This window comes from Mesoplodon densirostris, chromosome X (assembly GCF_025265405.1).
Source record: "Mesoplodon densirostris isolate mMesDen1 chromosome X, mMesDen1 primary haplotype, whole genome shotgun sequence".
Classification (NCBI taxonomy): Eukaryota; Metazoa; Chordata; class Mammalia; order Artiodactyla; family Ziphiidae; genus Mesoplodon; species Mesoplodon densirostris.
Genome location: NC_082681.1, coordinates 93766999 through 93787810, shown reverse-complemented (window position 1 = coordinate 93787810; position 20812 = coordinate 93766999). Strand labels below are relative to the sequence as shown.

Here is a 20812-nt window from a genome sequence, read left to right as displayed (position 1 = left end):
ATATAGTTCTGTGGGATTGAATGCATAAGTTCCACTGATCACCAGAGATGGGTGATATAGAAGTGTCACTTGTGTGGCAGTTGCAAAAACTGGGGTTCCAGATGAGTGTACATGCTCCTTTCCAGTAGATGTTCATGACCTGTTGTAGGTCAGAGGGAGAGCACAATTATGGCATCCAACATCCTCAGAGAGCATCTTAGATATGTGTGAAACCAGAGGCCTGCCCTTCAGGCCAAAGCTCCAGGACAAGTAAACAGGCCTCTTTCACAGAAAGATGGGTTGTGTTTCAGCCTGCTGCCAGTGCTGTGCCCTTGGGGTGGTGGTTGGCCAAGAACTCTCTCTCCCTCTCTTTTATAGTCCCATGGGACACAAAAATGCAAGCTCCACTGGCCACCAGAGCCAGGGGATCAAAGGGTATGCCCAAAGCAGCAGCCACAGAACACCAGGGCACAAGAATTGTGTAACAGCTCCCCTCCAGGAGATACTAGCATTCTGAATCACGGCAGAAAGAATAGCACCTGCCTCCTGAGGTCTCTGGAAAGGATTAGAGTTGGCCCTTAGATGTTTTTTTTAATTAAAAGCCTGCTCCTCAGGCTGCAACAATGAAGATAAGCTAATAGGCCCCTTTTGTTAGAAGATTGGGCTCCTCAGACTGTTGGTTCTTGCCGTGCCTTGGGGGTGGTAGCTGTAAGAACTCTTTCTTCATTTGCTACAATTCTTTGAGACCCGTGAACATAAGCCCTGCTGGCCATCACATCCAGGTGATCTAGAGGTGTCCCCTGGGGGCAGATGTAAAAATCAGGGTACTTGATGAAGGTTCAAGCTTCTTTCCAGGAGATAATGGTGAGCTAGGGAAAATCAGAAGGAGAGCACAAAGATGATACCCACTGGCTGAAGCAAGGCAGAGGGAACCAGAATCTTTTAAGAAGCAGCTATTACTTTCATTTCTTCTTGTCTAGAATGATCAGTTTTACGGAAGCATCTAAAAGGTTAGAAAGTCTGGATCAGTGTTTCTCAACATTGTCACTATTGATATTTTGGGCCAAATAAGTTCTTTGTGTTGTCCTGTGTATTGTAGGAAGTTTAGCAAAATCCCATGCCTCTACTCACTAGAAGTATGCAGCACACCTATTTCCCCTGAGCTGTAACAATAAAAAATGTCTCTAGACAGGGAGATCAGTCAAGATGGCAGAGTAGAAAGACCCTGAGCTCACCTCCTCTCACTGGCACACCAAAATTACAACTATTTACAGAACAACCATCCATGAAAAAGACTGGAACTTACCAGAAATGATCTTCTAAAACTAAAGCTATAAAGAAGGAACCACAACAAGATGGGTAGGAAGGGTGGAGTTGTGGTATAGTCAAGTCCCATACCCCTGGGTGGGCAATGCACACACAGGAATTACAATTGTAGAGGTTCTCCCCAAGAAGAGAAGGGTCTGAGCCCCATATCAGGCTCCCCAGCCTGGGGGTCCTACACTGGGAAGATGAGCCCCCAGAATGTTTGTCTTTGAAGGTCAGCAGGGCTTACTTTCAGGAGTCCCAGAGTGCTGTGGGAAATAGAGACTCCATTCTTAAAGGGTACACACAAAATCTCACATACTCCAGGACCCAGGGCAGAAGCAGTAATTTGAAAGGAGCCTGGGTCAGACCTAAATGTTGATCTTGGAGAGTCTCCTGGAGAGGCAGGCAGCCACTGGAGCTCATCCTGGAGACACAGACAATGGTGGCAGCCATTTTGGGGACCTTGCTCTACCAGGTGGACACTGGAGCTAGCAAGTGCCATTTTGGGATAATCCCTCCATCTTACTAACCTCAGGACCCAGCCCCACCCCCACCTAACAGCCTGTAAGCATCAGTATCAGAATGCGTCAGGCCAAGCCCTACCCAACAGTAGACGTACTGCCTTAAGATCCTCTATGCCCACAGCTACCCCTGGACATGGCCCTGCCCACCAGAGGGCCCAGGACCTGTCCCCACACACAAGTGTGAAGGTACTAGACCAGGGAAACCCAGAGCCCTGCAGCCAGAGACCTGGGATCTAGCCCTACCCACCAGTTGGCAGGCACCAGCTCCAGAATGCTTGGCCCCACTCAACAGCAAGCCTGCTCTAGCCTCAGGACCACCTTCACGTATCAGTGGACAGACACCATGATGACATGAAAACTGTAGCTCCACAGCCTGCAGACTCAGCCTACCCAACAGTAGGCCAGCACCAGCCACAGGACCAGTGGGACCATGGTCCTGCTCACCAGCAGGCCAACACAAGCTCTGGGACCCCAGGACCCTGTAGCCAGACCTCAGGACTAGGCTCTTCCTGCCAGTGGGCTGCCACTAGCCAGAGGACCTGGCTTCAACCACCAGAGGGCTAGCACCAGCCCCAGGATCTCTTGGACCCTGACTCTGACCACCAGTGAGCCACCACTAGTCCCAGGGCACCCTGGTGTTCCACAGACAGCTGCCTAGTGACTTGGCCCTGTCAACCCACAGTTGGCAGCATCCACACAAGGCAAGACGTGGAAACCAACTGGACTGAGGGTCAGCCATGCCTACCAGACCACCCACAGTAGTCAGCCCACCACAACAGAAGGATCCATGCAGCCCAGATAGGGGGCATCCTGAGAGCATTTAGCAAGAGGGCATTGTGCTCCTGGGAGGCATAGGATGTCTCTTACAAAAGGCTACTTTTTCAAGGTCAGAGAACTTAACCAACCTATCAAATATATAAAACTACAAACAGCAGCTTAGGCAAAATGAGGTGACAGAGGAACAGGTTCCAAATGAAGGAACAAGATAAAACCCCAGAAGAAAAACTAAAGGAAATGGAGACAGGCAATCTACCTGAGAATGAGTTCAGGGTAGTGATCATAAAGATGATCAAAGGACTTGGGAGAAGAATGGATGCACAGAGTGAGAAGTTAGAAGTTTTTAACAAAGAGTTGGAAAATATAAAGAACAACAAAAAAGAGATGAAGAATACAATAACTGAAATAAAAATACACTAGAAAGAATCGACTGTAGACTAAATGATGCAGAGGAATGGATCAGAAAGCTGGAAGACAGAGTAGTGGAAACCACTGATGCTGAACAGAAAAAGAAAAAAAGAATGAAAAGAAATGAGGACAGTTTAAGAGACCTCTGGGAAATCATCAAGAGCACTAATGTTCACATTATAGTGGACCCAGAAGGAGAAGAGAGAGAGAAAGGCACTGAGAACATAATTGAAGACATAATAGCTGAAAACTTTCCTAACTTGGTAAAGGAAACAGACATCCAAGTCCAGGAAGTGCAGAGAGCCCCATACAGGATTAAACCAAAGAGGAACACACCAAGACACATTGTAATTAAAATGGCAAAATTAAAGATAGAGAATATTAAAAGCAGTAAGGGAAAATCAACAAATTACATACAAAGGAACTCCCATAAGTCTATCAGCTGACTTTGCAGCAGAAACTCTGCAAGCTAGAAGGGAGTGGCATGATATATTTAAAGTGATGAAAGGGAAAAACCTACAACTAAGAATACTCTACCTGGCAGGGCTCTCATTCAAATATGATGGAGAGATCAAAAGCTATACAGATAAGCAAAAGCTAGATTTCAGCACCACCGAACATGTCTAACAAGAAATGTCAAAGGGACTTCTCTAAGTGGAAAAGAGAAGGCCACAACTAGAAACATGTAAATTACAAAAAGAAATAGCTCATTGGTAAAGACAAATATATAGTAAAGGTAGAAAATCAACCACACAGAAAGTTAGTAGGAAGGTTAAAAAACAAGAGGAGTAAAATCATCTATATCTACAATAAACAGTTAAGGGTTACACAAAACAATTAGATATAAAATATGATGTCAAAAACAGTAAATCAATGGGGAAGAGGGTACAAATGCAGGGTTGTTAAAATTCATTTGAAATTAAGAGATCAGTAACTTAAAATAATCATATATATATATATATATATATATATATATATATAGCTATATATAAACCTCATGGTAACCACAAAACAAAAATCTGTAATAGATACACATACACAAAAGACAAAAGAATCCAAACATAATACTAAAGATAGTCATCATATCACAAGGGAAGAGAGCAAGGGAAGAAATAACAAAAAAGTACTACAAAAATGACCAGAAACAATGAACAAAATGGCAATAAGTACATACTTATCAATATTTACTTTCAGTGTAAAAGGACTCAATGCTCCAATCAAAAGACATCAAGTGGCTAAATGGATACAAAAAAAGACCCATATATGTACTGCCTAAAAGAGACTCACTTCAGATATAAAGACACACATACTGAAAGTTAAAGGATAGAAAAAGTTATTACATGCAAATGGAAATGAAAAAAAGGAGGGGGTAGAAATAGTTATATGAGACAAAAGACTTAAAAGCAAAAACTATTATAAGAGACAAAGAGAGATATTACACGATGATAAAGGGATCAATCCAAGAAAATATAACAATGTAAATATATATGCACCCAACATAGGAGCACCTAAATGCATAAAGCAAATATTAACAGACATAGAGGGAGAAACTGACAGTAACACAGTAATAGGAGGGGACTTTAACACCCCACTACATCAATAGATAGATCATCCAGAAAGAAAGTCAATAAGCAAACACTAACCTTAAATAACACATTAGAGAAAAGGAACTATATATATATTACTTCTAAAGGCAGCAGAGTACACATATTTTCAAGTGTACATGGAATTTTCTCCAGGATAGATCACACACAAGGCCACAAAATAAGCCTTGGTAAATTTAAGAAAACTGAAATCATATAAAGCATCTTTTCTGACCACAACATTATGAAACTAGAAATTAACTACAAGAAAACTACAAGAAAAAAAACTGTGAAAAACAGAAACATGTGGAGGCTAAACAATATGCTACTAAACAACCAATAGATCACTGAAGAAATCAAAGAGGAAATTAAAAAATAACTGGAGACAAATGAAAATGAAAATGCAACAATCCGAAATATATGAGACACAGCAAAAGCAGTTTTAAGAGGGAATTTTATAGTGATATAAGCTTACCTTATGAAACAAGAAAAATCTCAAATAAAGAACCTAACCTTACACCTAAAGGAAGTAGAAAAATAATATCAAACAAACCCCAAAGTTAGTAGAGGAAAATTCATAAAGATCAGGGCAGAAATAAATGAAATGGAGACTAAAATGCAATAGAAAAGATTAATAAAACTAAGGCTTAGTTCTTGGAAAGATAAATCAAATCAATAAACCCTTAGCCAGACTCATCAAGAAATAAGACAGAGGGCCCAAATGGATAAAATCTTAAATGAAAAAGGAGAAGTTACAATTGATACCACAGAAATGCAAAGGATCATAAGAGATTTCTACAAACAATTATATGCCAATAAAATGGACAATGTAGAAGAAATGGACAAATTCCTAGAAATGTACCATCTCTCAAGACTGAACCAGGAAGAAATAGAAAATATGAACAGATCAATTACCAGTAATGTAATTGAATCAGTAATAAAACAACTCCCAACAAAAGTCCAGGACCAGATAGCTTCACAGGTGAATCCTACCTAACATTAAAGAAGAGTTAACACCTATCTCAAACTCTTCCAAAAATTGCAGAGGAAGGAACACTTCTGAACTCATTCTATGAGGCCAGTATCACACTGATACCAAAGCCAGACAAATATATCACACAAAAAAGAAAATTAAAGGCCAATATCACTGATTTGCATAGATCCAAAAATCTTCAACAAAATATTAGAATCCAACAATGTATTAAAAAGATCATACAGCATGATCAAGTGTTATTTATCCCAGGGATGCAAGGATGGTTCAATATCCACAAATCAAGGTGATATATCACGGTAACAAATTGAAGACTAAAAAACATATGATCATCTTAATAGATGCAGAAAAATATTTTGACAAAATTCTACAGTCATTTGTGATAAAAAAAAACTCTCCAGAAAGTGTGTATGGAAGGAACATATCTTAACATAATAAAGGATATATATGATAATCCCACAGCTAACATCATACTCAACAGTAGTGAAAAACTGAAAGCATTTCCCCTAACATTAGGAAAAAGGCAACAAAGCCCACTCTCACCACTTTTATTCAACATTGTATTGGAAGTCCTAGCTACAGCAATCAGATAAAAAGAAAGAAAGAATTAGAAGGAATCCACATTAGAAAGGAAGAAATAAAACTGCCACTATTTGCAGATGACATGATACTGTACATAGAAAACCCTAAAGACACCAACAAAACACTACTAGAGCTATTCAATGAATTCAGTAAAGTTGCAGGATACAAAATTAATATACAAAAATCGGTTGCATTTCTATTCACTAACAATGAAGTATCAGATAGAAAATTAAAGAGACAATCACATTTACAATCACATCAAAAAGAATCAAATAACTAAGAATAAACTTACCTGAAGTAAAAGACCTGTACATATATACTGATGAAAAACAACACAAACAGATGGAAAGATATACCTTTTTCATGGATTAGAAGAATTAATATTGTTAAAATGACCATACCACCCAAGGAAATCTACAGATCCAATGTAATCCCTATCAAAATACCAATGGCAGTTTTCCAGAACTAGAACAAATAATTCTAAAATTTGTATGGAACCACAAAAGACCCTGAATAGCCAAAACAGTCTTGAGAAAGAAGTAGAAAGCTGGAAGAATCACACTCCCTAACTTCAGATCTTACTACAAAGGAACAGTAATCAAAACAGTCTAGTACTGGAACTAAAATAGACACATAGATTAATGGAACAAAATAAAGAGCCCCAAAATATACCCACACACTTATGGTCAATTAATCTAGAAAAAAGGAAGCAAGAATATACCATGGAGAAAAGACAGTCTCTTCAATAAGTGGTGATGAGATAACTGGACAGCTACATGTAAAAGAATGAAATTGGAACATTTTCTCACACCATATACAAAAATAAACTCAAAATGGATTATAGACCTAAATATAAAACCTGAAGCCATAAAACTCCTAGAAGAGAATATAGGCAGAACACACTTTGACATAAATCATAGCAATATTTTTTTTGATTCTGGCTCCTAAGGCAAAGAAATAAAAGCAAAAATAAACAAATGGGATCTAATTAAACTTAAATGTATTTGCACAGCAAAGGAAACATCAACAAAATGAAAAGACACCCTACAGAATGAGAGAAAATATTCGCAAATGATATGACCGATAAGGGGTTAATATCCAAAATATATAAACAGCTCATACAACTCAATATCAAAAAAAAAAAAAACTAAAAAAACAACCCGATTAAAAAATGGGCAGAGGGGGACCTTCAAGATGGCGAAGGAGTAAGACGTGGAGATCAACTTCCTCCCCACAAATACCTCAAAAATACATCTACATGTGGAACAACTCCTACAGAACACTTACTGAATGCTGGCAGAAGACCTCAGACTTCCAAAAAGGCAAGAAACTCCCCATGTACCTGGGTAGGGCAAAAGAAAAAAGAAAAAACAGAGACAAAAAATAGGGACGAGACCTGCAACTCTGGGAGGGAGCTGTGAAGGAGGAAAAGTTTCCACACACTAGAAGCCCCTTCACTGGCAGAGACGTGGGGTGGGGGGGAGAAGCTTTGGAGCCAGAGAGGAGAGCACAGCAACAGGGGTGTGGAGGGCAAAGCAGAGAGATCCCCTCACAGAGGATAGGTGCCGACCAGCAGTCAGCAGCCTGAGAGGCTTGTCTGCTCACCCGCTGGGGCAGGTGGGGGCTGGGAGCTGAGGCTCGGGCTTTGGTGGTCAGAGCCCAGTGAGAGGACTGGGGTTGGACAGTCTGAAGGGTGCTAGTGCACCACAGCTAGCCGGGAGGGAGTCCGGGAAAAAGTCTGGAACTGCCTAAGAGGGAAGAGACAATTGTTTCAGTTTGTGTGAGGAGAGGGGATTCAAAGCACCACCTAAATGAGCTTCAGAGATGGGTGCAAGCCTCGGCTATCAGCTCGGACCCCAGAGACGGGCATGAAATGCTAATGCTGCTGCTGCAGCCACCAAGAAACCTGTGTGCAAGCACAGATCACTATCCACACTCCGCCCCCAGGAGCCTGTGCAGCACGCCACTGCCAGGGTCCCATGATCCAGGGACAACATCTCCGGGAGAACACATGGTGCACCTCAGGCTGTTGCAACAACAAGCTGGCCTCTGCGACCACAGGGTCGACCCACATTCCAATTATAACCTACTGTACCCCTCCCTCCCCATGGCCTGAGTGAGCCAGGGCTCCCTAAATAGCTGCTGCTTTAACCCCATCCTGTCTGGACAGGAACAGATGCCTGAGGGCTACCTACATGCAGAGATGGGGCCAAAACCAAAGCTGAACCCCAGGAGCTGTGCAAATAAAGAAGAGAAAGGGAAATTTCTCCGTGCAGCCTCAGGAGCAGTGGATTAAATCCCCACAATAAACTTGATATACCCTACATCTGTGGAATACGTGAACAGACAATGAAGCATCCCAAAACTGAGGCAGTGGACTCTGGGAGCAACTGTAGACTTGAGGTTTGCGGTCTGTGACTGATTTGTTTCTAATTTTTATGTTTATCTTATCTTAATGTTTAGTGCTTGTTATCACTGGTGGATTTGTTTATTGGTTGAATTGCTCTCTCCATTATTATTATTATTTTATTTTAAAATTCTTTAATTTTTAAATTTATATTTTTTCTTTCTTTTTTTTCTCCCTGTTCATCTGGGCCATGTGGCTGAGAGGGTCTTGGTGCTCCAGACTGGTGTCAGGCCAGGACCTCTGAGGTGGGAGAGTTGAGTTCAGGATATTGGACCACCAGAGACCTCTCAGCCTCACATAATATCAATTGGCGAGAGCTCTCCCAGAGATCTCTGTCTCAACACGAAGACCCAGCTCCACCGAATGGCCAGCAAGCTCCTGTGCTGGACATGCCATGCCAAACAACAAGCAAGACATGATAAAGAAGATGTGGCACATATATACAATGGAATATTACTCAGCCATAAAAAGAAACGAAATTGAGTTATTTGTAGTGAGGTGGATGGACCTAGACTCTGTCATACAGAGTGAAGTAAGTCAGAAACAGAAAAACAAACACAGTATGCTAACACATATATATGGAATCTAAAAAACAAACACAAAAAAGGTCATGAAGAACCTGGGGCAGGACGGGAATAAAGACGCAGACCTACTAGAGAATGGACTTGAGGACACAGGGAGGAAGAAGGGTAAGCTGGGATAAAGTGAGAGAGTGGCATGGACACATATACACTACCAAATGTAAAACCGATAGCTAGTGGGAAGCAGCCGCATAGCACAAGGAGATCAGCTCGGTGCTTTGTGACCACCTAGAGGGGTGGGATGGGTGGGTGGGAGGGAGAGAGATGCAAGAGGGAAGACATATGAGGATATATGTATATGTATAGCAAATTCACTTTGTTATAAAGCAGAAATTAACACACCACTGTAAAATAATTGTACTCCAATAAGATGTTAAAAAATGTAAAAAAAACAAAAAAACAAAAGAAAAACTAGCAAGACAGGAACACAACCCCAGCCACTAGCAGAGAGTCTGCCTAAAATCATACTAAGTTCACAGACACCCCAAAACACACCACCAGATGCAGTCCTGCCCACCAGGAAGACAAGATCCAGCCTCATCCACCAGAATACAGGCACCAGTCCCCTCCACCAGGAAGCCTACAGAAGCCACTGAACAAAGCTCAACCACTGGGGGCAGACACCAAAAACAATGGGAACTATGAACGTACAGCTTGCGAAAAGGAGACGCCAAACAAAGTAAGTTAAACAAAATGAGAAGACAGAGAAATATGAAGCAGATGAAGGAGCAAGGTAAAAACCCAGCAGACCAAACAAATGAGGAGGAAATAGGCAGTCTACCTGAAAAAGAATTCAGAGTAATGATAGTAAAGATGATCCAAAATCTTGGAAATAGAATGGAGAAAACACAAGAAATGTTTAACAAGGACCTAGACGAACTAAACAGCAAACAAACAGGTATTAACAACACAATACATGAAATTAAAAATTCTTTAGAAGTAACCAATAGCAGAATAACTGAGGCAGAAGAATGGACAAGTGGCCAGGAAGATAAAATAGTGGAAATAATTGCCACAGAGCAGAATAAAGAAAAAAGAACGAAAAGAATTGAGGACAGTATCAGAGACCTCTGGGATAATGTTAAACACAAAACCTTCGAATTATAGGGGTCCAAGAAGAAGAAGAGAACAAGAAAGGTTCTGAGAAAATATTTGAGGAGATTATAGTTGAAAACTTCCCTAACATGGGAAAGGAAATAGTCAAGCAAGTCCAGGAAGAGCAGAGAGTCCCACACAGGATAAATCCAAGGAGAAACATGGCAAGACACATATTAATCAAACTATCAAAAATTAAATTCAAAGAAAAAGTATTAAAAGCAGCAAGGGAAAAGCAATAAATAACATACAAGGGAATCACCATAAGGTTAACAGCTGATCTTTCAGGAGAAACTGCAAGCCAGAAGGGAGCGGCAGGACATATTTAAAGTGATGAAAGGGAAAAATATACAGCCAAGATTACTCTACCCAGCAAGGATCTCATTCAGATTCAATGGAAAAAAATTTTACAGGCTAGCAAAAGCTAAGAGAATTCAGCACCACCAAGCCAGCTCTCCAACAAATGCTAAGGGAACTCCTCTAGGCAGGAAACACAAGAGAAGGAAAAGACCTACAAAAACAAACCAAAAACAATTAAGAAAATGGTAATAGGAACATATATATTGATAACTACCTTAAATGTAAATGGATTAAATGCTCCAACCAAAAGACACAGACAAGCTGAATGGATACAAAAACAAGACCCGTATATAGGCTGTCTACAAGAGACCCACTTCAGACCTAGGGATAGATACAGACTGAAAGTGAGGGGATGGAAAAATACATTCCATGCAAATGGAAATCAAAAGAAAGCTGGGGTAGCAATTCTCATATCAGACAAGATAGACTTTGAAATAAAGACTATTACAAGAGAAAAGAAGGATACTACATAATGATCAAGGGATCAATCCAAGAAGAGGATATAAAAATTGTATATATTTATGCACCCAACATAGGACCACCTCAATATATAAGGCAATTGCTAACAGCCATAAAAGGGGAAATCATCAGTAACACAATAATTGTAGGAGACTTTAACACCCCACTTTCACCAATGGACAGATCATCCAAAAGGAAAATAAATAAGGAAACACAAGCTTTAAATGACACATTAAACAAGATGGACTTAATTGATATTTATAGGACATTCCATCCAAAAACAACAGGATACCATTTCTTCTCAAGTGCTCATGGAACATTCTCCAGGATATATCATATCTTGGGTCACAAACCAAGCCTTGTTAAATTCAAGAAAATTGAAATCATATCAAGTGTCTTTACTGACCACAAGGCTATGCGACTAGATATCAATTACAGGAAGAAAACTGTTAAAAATACAAACTCATGGAGGCTAAAAAATACACTAATAAATAACAAAGAGATCACTGAAGAAATCAAAGAGGAAATCAAAAAATACCTAGAAACAAATGACAATGAAAACACAATGACCCAAAACCTATGGGATACAGCAAAAGAAGTTCTAAGAGGGAAGTCTATAGCAATACAGTACTACCTCAAGAAACAAGAAACATCTCAAATAAACAACCAAACCTTACACCTAAAGCAATTAGAGAAAGAAGAACAAAAAAAAACCAAAGTTAGCAGAAGGAAAGAAATCATAAAGATCAGATCAGAAATCAATGAAAAAAAATGAAGGAAACAGTAGCAAAGATCATTAAAACTAAAAGCTGTTTTTTTCTGAGAAGATAAACAAAATTGATTAACCATTAGCCAGACTCATTAAGAAAAAAAGGAAGGAGACTCAAATGAATAGAATTAGAAATGCAAAAGGGGAAGTAACAACTGATACTGCAGAAATGCAAACGATCATGAGAGATTACTACAAGCAACTCTATGCCAATAAAATGGACAACCTGTAAGAAATGGACAAATTCTTAGAAAAGCAGAAGCTTCTGAGACTGAACCAGGAAGAAACAGAAAATATAAACAGACCAATCACAAACACTGAAATTGAAACAGTGATTAAATTCTTCCAACAAACAAAAGGCCTAGATGGCTTCATAGGTGAATTCTATCAAACATTTAGAGAAGAGCTCACACCTTTCCTTCTTAAACTCTTCCAAAATATAGCAGAAGGAGGAACACTTCCAAACTCATTCTATGAGGCCACCATCACCCTGATACCAAAACCAAAGATGTCACAAAAATAAAACTACAGGCCAATATTAGTGATGAATATCGAAGCAAAAATCCTCAACCAAATACTAGCAAACAGAATCGAACAGCACATTAAAAGGATCATACACCATGATCAAGTGGGGTTTATCCCAGTAATGCAAGGATTCTTGAATATATGCAAATCAACCAATGTGATACACCACATTAACAAATTGAAGGCTAAAAACCATAAGGTCATCTCAGTATATGCAGAAAATCTTTTGACAAAATTCAACACCCATTTATGATAAAAATTCTACAGAAAGTAGGCATAGAGGGAACTAACCTCAACATAATAAAGGCCATATATAAGAAACCCACAGCCAACATCATTCTCAATGGTGAAAAACTGAAACCATTTCCACTAAGATCAGAAACAAGATAAGGTTGCCCACTGTCATCACTAGTATTCAACATAGTTTTGGACATTTTAGCCACGGCAATCAGAGAAGAAAAAGAAATAAAAGGAATCCAAATCGGAAAAGAAGAAATAAAACAGTCACTGTTTGCAGATGACATGCTACTAGCTAGAGAATCCTAAAGATGCTACCAGAAAACTACTAGAGCTAATCAATGAATTTGGTAGAGTAGCAGGATACATAATAATGCACAGAAATCTCTGGCATTCCTATACACTAATGGTAAAAAGTCTGAAAGAGAAATTAAGGAAACCCTCTCATTTACCATTGCAACAAAAAGAATAAAACACCTAGGAATAAAACTACCTAAGGAGACCAAAGGCCTGTATGCAGAAAATTATAAGACACTGATGAAAGAAATTAAAGATGAACAAACAGGTGGAGAGATATACCATGTTCCTGGATTGGAAGAATCAACATGTGAAAATGACTCTACTACCCAAAGCAATCTACAGATTCAATGCAATCTCTATCAAACTACCAGTGGCATTTTTCACAGAAGTAGAAAAAAAAATTTTACAATTTGTATGGAAACATATAAGACTCCGAATAGCCAAAGCAATCTTTTTTTTTTTTTTTTTTTTTTTTTTTTTTTTTGCGGTATGCAGACCTCTCACTGTTGTGGCCTCTCCCGTTGCAGAGCACAGGCTCCGGACGCGCAGGCTCAGCGGCCATGGCTCACAGGCCCAGCTGCTCCACGGCATGTGGGATCTTCTCGGACCAGGGCACGAACCCGTGTCCCCTGCCTCGGCAGGCGGACTCCCAACCACTGCACCACCAGGGAAGCCCCAAAGCAATCTTGAGAAAGAAAAATGGAGCTGGAGGAATCAGGCTGCCTGACTTCGGATTATACTACAAAGCTACAGTAAACAAGACAGTATGGTACTGGCACAAAAACAGAAATATAGATCAATGGAACAGGATAGAAAGCCCAGAGATAAACCCACACACATATGGTCACCTTATCTTTCATAAAGGAGGCAAGAATATACAATGGAGAAAAGACAGCCTCTTCAATAAGTGGTGCTGGGAAAACTGGACAGCTACATGGAAAAGAATGAAATGAGAACACTCCCTAACACCATACACAAAAATAAACTCAAAATGGATTATAGACCTAAATGTAAGGCCAGACACTATCAAACTCTTAGAGGAAAACATAGGCAGAACACTCTGTGACATACATCATAGCAGGATCTTTTTTGACCCACCTCCTAGAGAAATGGAAATAAAAACAAAATTAAACAAATGGGATGTATTGAAACTTAAAAGCTTTTGCACAGCAATGGAAACCATAAACAAGATGAAAGGACAACCCTCAGAATGGAAGAAAATATTTGCAAAAGAAGCAACTGACAAAGGATTAATTTCCAAAATTTACAAGCAGCTCATGCAGCTCAATATCAAAAAAAAAACAAACAACTCAATCCAAAAATTGGCAGAAAACTTAAAAAGACATTTTTCCAAAGAAGATATACAGATTGCCAACAAATACATGAAAGAATGCTCAACATCACTAATCATTAGAGAAATGCAAATCAAAACTCCAATGAGGTATCACCTCACACCAGTCAGAATGGCCATCATCAAAAAATCTACAAACAATAAATGCTGGAGAGGGTGTGGAGAAAAGGGAGCCCTCTTGTACTGTTGGTGGGAATGTAAATTGATACAGCCACTATGGAGAACAGTATGGATGTGCCTTAAAAAACTAAAAATAGAGCAAACCTATAATCCTGCAATCCCGCTCCTGGGCATATATCTGTAGAAAAACATTGTTCAAAAGGATACATGCACCCCAATGTTCATTCCAGTGCTGTTTACAATAGCCAAGACGTGGAAGCAACCTAAATATCCATCGACAGATGAATGGATAAGGAAGATGTGGTACATATATACAGTGGAATATTACTGAGCCATTAAAAAGAATGAAATAATGCCATTTGTGGCAACATGGATGGACCCGGAGATTATCATACTAAGTGAAGTAAATCAGACAGAGGAATACAAATATCATATGATATCTCTTATATATGGAATAAAAAAATGATACAAATGAATTTGTTTACAAAAAAGAAATAGATTCACAGACTTAGAGGACAAACTTATGGTTACCAGTGGGGAAGGGTCGGGGGGAGAGATATACTGGGAGTTTGGGATTGACATGTACACACTGCTATATTTGAAATAGATAACCAAAAAGGACCCACTGTATAGCACAAGGAATGCTGCTCAATATTCTGTAATAACCTAAATGGGAAAAGAATTCAAAAAAGAATAGATACATCTATATGAATAACTGAACCACTTTGCTGTACCCCTGAAACTAACACAGCACTGTTAATCAATCATGCTCCAACATAAAATGAAAAAAAAATTTTTAATGGGCAGAAGGCCTAAATATACATCTTTTTTCTGAAGGAGACATACAGAATGCCAACAGGAACATGAAAAGATGCTCAACATTGCTAATAATCAGGGAAATGCACATGAAAACTACAACGAGGCATCACCTCACACCAGTCAGAATGGCCATCACCAAAATATCTACAAATAATAAATCCTGGAGAGGATGTAGAGAAAAGTGAACCCTCCTACACTGTTTTTGGGAATGTAAAGTAGTGCAGCCACTAGGAAGAACAGTATGGACCTTCCTCAGAAAACTAAAAATAGAACTACCATATGATCCAGCAATTCTGCTTCCGGGTATACATCTGAAGAAAATGATAACACTAATTCAAAAAGATACATGCACCCCAATGTTCATAGCAGCATTCTTCGTAATAGTGAAGATATGGAAGCAACCTTAGTGTCTATCAGCAGATGAATGAATAAAGAACAAGTGTCATATATACACACACACACATACACACACACACACACACAATGGAATACTATTCAGCCATAAATAAGAGTGAAAATTTGCCATCTGCAACAACATGGATGGATCTGGAGGGTATTATCCTAAGAGAAATAAGTCAGACAGAGAAAGACAAATACTGTATGTTATCACTTATATATGGAATCTAAAAAACAAGAAAACTAGTTAATAGCACAGGGAGATCAGCTTGGTGCTTTGTGACCACCTGGAGGGGTGGGAGGGAGGGAGACGCAAGAGGGAAGGGATGTGGGAACAGATGTATATGTATGACTGATTCACTTTGTTATAAAGCAGAAACTAATAATAAAAAAAGAAAACTAGTTAATATAACAAAAAAATATACTCACAGGTATAGAGAACAAACTAGTATTTACTAGTTTGGGGGAGGTATAAGATAGGGGTAGGGGATTAAAAGGTACAAATTATTATGCATAAAATAAATAAGCTACAAGGATATACAGTACAGCACAGGGAATATAGCCAATATTTTATAATATATATAAATAGAGTATAATCTTTAAAAATAGTGAATCACTATGTTGTACACCTAAAACTTACATAATATTGTAAATCAACTATACCTTGATAAATAAAAAAATTCCATCAGAATATCATTAGATAAAAAAAATATCTCCAGACATTGTCATATGTGTCCTGTGGGTGGGGGAATATACCCCCAGTTGAGAACTGCTGGTTTAAAGGCATGGTAATGTTGTAGTTAAGAGCACAGTTTTTACACAATTATGTATGAATCAAGACTCTTTTCCTTACTGGCTTCATGACCTTGAGCAAATCACTTCACTTTTCTGAACCTCATTTTCCTCTCTTCTGTAAGTGGGAACAACGAGGCCTGGTTTAGGGTTGTTGCAAGGATTTAATGAGATCATGTATATAAAACACTCAATACATAGTGGCAATAATAATGTGCTAATATTATTAACCATTATTAATTAAGAAAGATTGCAATTTCCTAGGAAATGGTGAATGAGGAAAGGAGGCGGTTTCTTAAGGGTATACTCAGAACTAACTTTTTAATTGCCCATACTGTCATAAGAGAATTCACCTCTTCCCATTTGCTAATAGGCCTCACCATCAAAGATAAGAGGGAGTATTAAATCTTTCTCTCAAAGATTCCATAGCTAATTCTGGAAAGGCAGGATACTGAGCTCTATACTATGGAATCTGTATAATCTATTTTGGGGTAAGGGTCTTTGAGATTTCTCTCTATGTGTAAGCACAATCAAACTCCAACCCACCCCTTCTCTAGATTGGGGTAAGGGTCTCTGAGATTTCTATCTATGTGTAGGCACAGTCAAACTCCAACCCACCCCTTCTCTAGAAGTCAGCTCTCTAAATATCAAAGAGATGAGAAAAGTCTTACCGTAGAATTACACCAGAGACACCGGAAATCTTGAAGTCTCTGATAACTGCCACAGTTCTCGTGACATACTGTGCACTGAGAACTGACAGATATGTTTCCTTCTACCCACTGATGAGGCATAGTTTTCTGAAGGATAAAAAGAGACAAGAGGTAGAAGTTCGAGATATAAGGAGAGGAAGGGCCAGCTGGAATAACTATACTACCCCATGGAGGACACTAGATAACCCTAAGGAAGTTCTCCATCATCCTGCCCTCCCCACTCCCATGTTAGTGACAAATGACAGGTGGGAGCTGGCGAGGGGAGGCTTTCATTCTTCTAGATTTGTTGGATCATAAGCCTGGGAAAGAAGCCTACTTGGGTTATCTGGAAACAGGAAGAAGTCTTCCTTCCCCTGTGTGTCGTGACTGAAGGGGAGATGGAAAAGGGTGATTATGAGAAAGATTATGGCTGGTACTCACTACTTCATCTGCAGGCATGAGGAGGTCATCAGTAATGGATAATGTATTCCATTTGCAATCTTTGCTTGCTCTTAAAGCACATAATCTGTGAGACTTTACTTTGCACACTGTGAAAGAGGAAGAAAAAAAGATGGATGTTAATCTGGTGGCAATGAACATTCTAACTTCCTTCCCTAAGCTGCTCTAAAAGTTAGAACCTAGATGCATCTAAGTAGTTGTGACTTAACTCCAAAGGCTTATTTTCCATATATTTCAGTTTCTTTGTATTCTTCCTGGCCAAATTTTCTATTACCTGACTTGAATTGAAACTGATGGTAAGAATGAGGTGATTTCTATTTTTCCAAACCTGTGACTGTACTGTCCAATCCTCCCAGACCCAACCCTCCCTTTTGATTAATGAGAATTCCCCCTCATGCCAGTTTCCTCCCGTCTCCTTTCCCCTGTCTGTTAAGTGTCATGGTTAACATTACACCAGAATCAGTGACCTAGTGTGGGTCAATGATACTAGAGCCTCATGAGCTCCTTCACACCCATCTCCACCCATTGAGCTCCACTTCCTAAAGGAATCAGAAATGTACCTTCGCAGATGATAACATTTCGAGATAAGGCAGGAATGGTCCCTCGACAAACATTGCAGTGCTGCGTCCGGGGACTGTGGCTTGAGTACCAATAGTGCATTCCAACAAGAAAAGGGTTGTTTTCTGCTGCAGGTATCTAAAATAAATCAAGGAGAAGAAAGAATAGAGAGCTAATCACAGAGACGGATTAGGGAAGGCCAGAAAATCTGAATGCTAAGGCTGAAATGGCCAGCTACATAAGGCGTCAGAGCATGTGAAGAGGAAGAATCAAAGTTGAGCCAATGCTTAACAAATCTCCCATCTCTGTTTTTTCCCAGTGGTTTTGAAAAGGGAAAAGGAATGAGGGGGTGGTAGATCCTAGAACAGGGACTGAAGGCAGGAGTGATGATCTTTATACTCCTTGGCTAAACCATTTCATTGGTTTAGCCTAAGCAAAATTAGTTCTGTTAGCCTTGGCCTTGGCTCTCTTTGAGTAGTCAGCAAAAGGAGGTGGTGAGTAGGAAATTCAGTGATATCCAAGCCCTCTTGCCAGGCAAGAAAGGGAGGAGGCAGGGCTCTGACTCTAGGCTAAGGAATGCTTGTCAGGCTTTAGCTACCTCCTGGAGATATACATTACCCTTCCTGGGCCTACTGCTGCCAAGTGAGGAGAGCATTGCATTGCTGGGACAACAGTTTCATTTCAGAGGCTTCTGGTCCCAGTATTCTTTTCTGAATAACATGCTCTGACTGCCTATAGCAATTTCCTGGTTAATCAATTTAATTCATTCAAAATTCATTAAATTTTTACTGAGTAACTGCTATGTGCTTGGCTCTTTTCAAGGCACTGATGAACAAGATAAAGTCTCTGTCCTCATGGAATGGCATTCTGTTTGGTGTCCTCTTTCATGGTATTCAATTTAACATTTACTATTAACCTCCCTATAAATGCTACATTTGTTTATCACAGCCTGACTCTTATGACTGTGGGGCCGGCACAGGGCATACCAGAAACTAGTTTTGGGGTTAAAAGGGGAAGGGGAGGAGTGGGCACCAAAAACTTCCAAATTTGTTCTGGATGTTCATTCAACAGGACACTTCCACCTTTTCTATAATTCCTGTGAATGTCTGATCTCTTCCCTCTATGCCTTCCACTGGAATGTAGACATAAGCGTATGCATTCAGCTTTTTATTCTTGATGTTATAATCGGTTGGGTGTGTAAAGGCATAAGACTTTAAAATGAACTATATATTCTTCCTGATGCTAGCTGATACTGGTCCACTAGAGAGAGGGACAGAGAGAGACAGAGAGGGAAAGAGAGAAAGCTCTATTGAGGGATCTGCCATATTTAGTGTTCAACCTTGATCAACTTATAGGAATTCATCATCTAAAACATAGCCTGTACATGGTATTCTCTGATCCCTCCTTCCCGCTCTGGCATGCCGTTTACGTGCTAAGATGCTGTTGGAATGACCAGGAAGCTTCTGGAAGGAAAAGCTACTTTGATGCGCTAAAGGCTCACCTAGTATGGAGTCACTTTGTGATTGTATTATTTTTTGCATACTGAAACCCTGGCAAAGTTCCGAGAAGATCAAAGTAGAGAGTGGAGAGTCCTGAGGAAGTGACATAGTCTTGGCTTTGACATGCTGAGCAACTAGCACCTTTCTACTTCCCATGCCACTAGATTATAACTTTACAAGTACCTTCCTTCCTTCCAACCTCCTTCTTTCCTCCAATAATTACTAAGAGCGACTTTGTGTCATCTATAAAGCTAGGCACTGGAGATCCAGAGATGAATGATCCATAGTTCTTGCCCTCACTGAGCTCATAGTCTACTGTAGGAGACAACTTCCTAAACAGATCACTCCAGTGTAGAGTGAAAAGTGAGCTCTCCTATAATGTTCAAGATTCTACAGGACAAATGGAAGAAATGATGAACTCTGCCTGGGTAGAATATTGAATTTCATGCTCCAATTAGCTACAGAATATAAAAAAATATAAAATGGACATTGCTTTGGTTCAGCAGTGGAGGAGGTGGGATTTATATTCTTTAAGTGCATCCTATTGTATAAGAAAACTTTGATACATACCACCCTGGATGAGTACATGTTGTATGCTGAATTGTGTCCCCTGACAAAATATGTTCAAGTACCTGGTACCTGTGAATATGACCTTATTTGAAAATAGAATCTTTATAGATATAATCAATTTAAGATGTTGTCATAATTGATTAGTGACTGGTGTCCTTTCCCTCTTTTTTTAAAATTAAAAAAATATTTTAACATCTTTATTGGAGTATAATTGCTTTACAATGGTGTACTAGTTTCTGCTTTATAACAAAGTGAATCAGTTATAAATATACATATATCCCCATATCTCTTCACGCTTGCATTTCCCTCCCTCCCACCCTCCCTATCCCACCCCTCTAGGTGATCACAAAGCACTAAGCTGATCTCCCTGTGCTATGCGGCTGCTTCCCACTAGCTATCTATTTTACATTTGGTTGTGTATATATGTCCATGCCACTCTCTCACGTTGTCCCAGCTTACCCTTCCCCCTCCCCGTATCCTCAAGTCCATTCTCTAGTAGGTCTGCGTCTTTATTCCCGTCTTGACCCTAGGTTCTTCATGACCATTTTTCTGTTTGTTTTTTAGATTCCATATATATGTGTTCATATACGGTATTTGTTTTTCTCTTTCTGACTTACTTCACTCTGTATGACAGACTCTAGGTCTATCCACCTCACTACAAATAACTCAATTTT

General features: G+C 39.6%; 1 protein-coding gene across 1 annotated transcript in view; it reads right to left on the bottom strand.

The window, feature by feature from the left end:
• Positions 1-20812, bottom strand: part of DGKK (diacylglycerol kinase kappa) — a 179140-nt gene that overhangs the window by 76241 nt on the left and 82087 nt on the right. Inside the window, exons 5-7 of the mRNA XM_060087268.1 lie at positions 18072-18207; positions 17497-17600; positions 17035-17160 (exon numbers count right to left, since the gene is read on the bottom strand). Coding sequence (XP_059943251.1) covers positions 17035-17160; positions 17497-17600; positions 18072-18207 — 366 coding nt within the window. The remainder of the gene's footprint in view (positions 1-17034; positions 17161-17496; positions 17601-18071; positions 18208-20812) is intronic.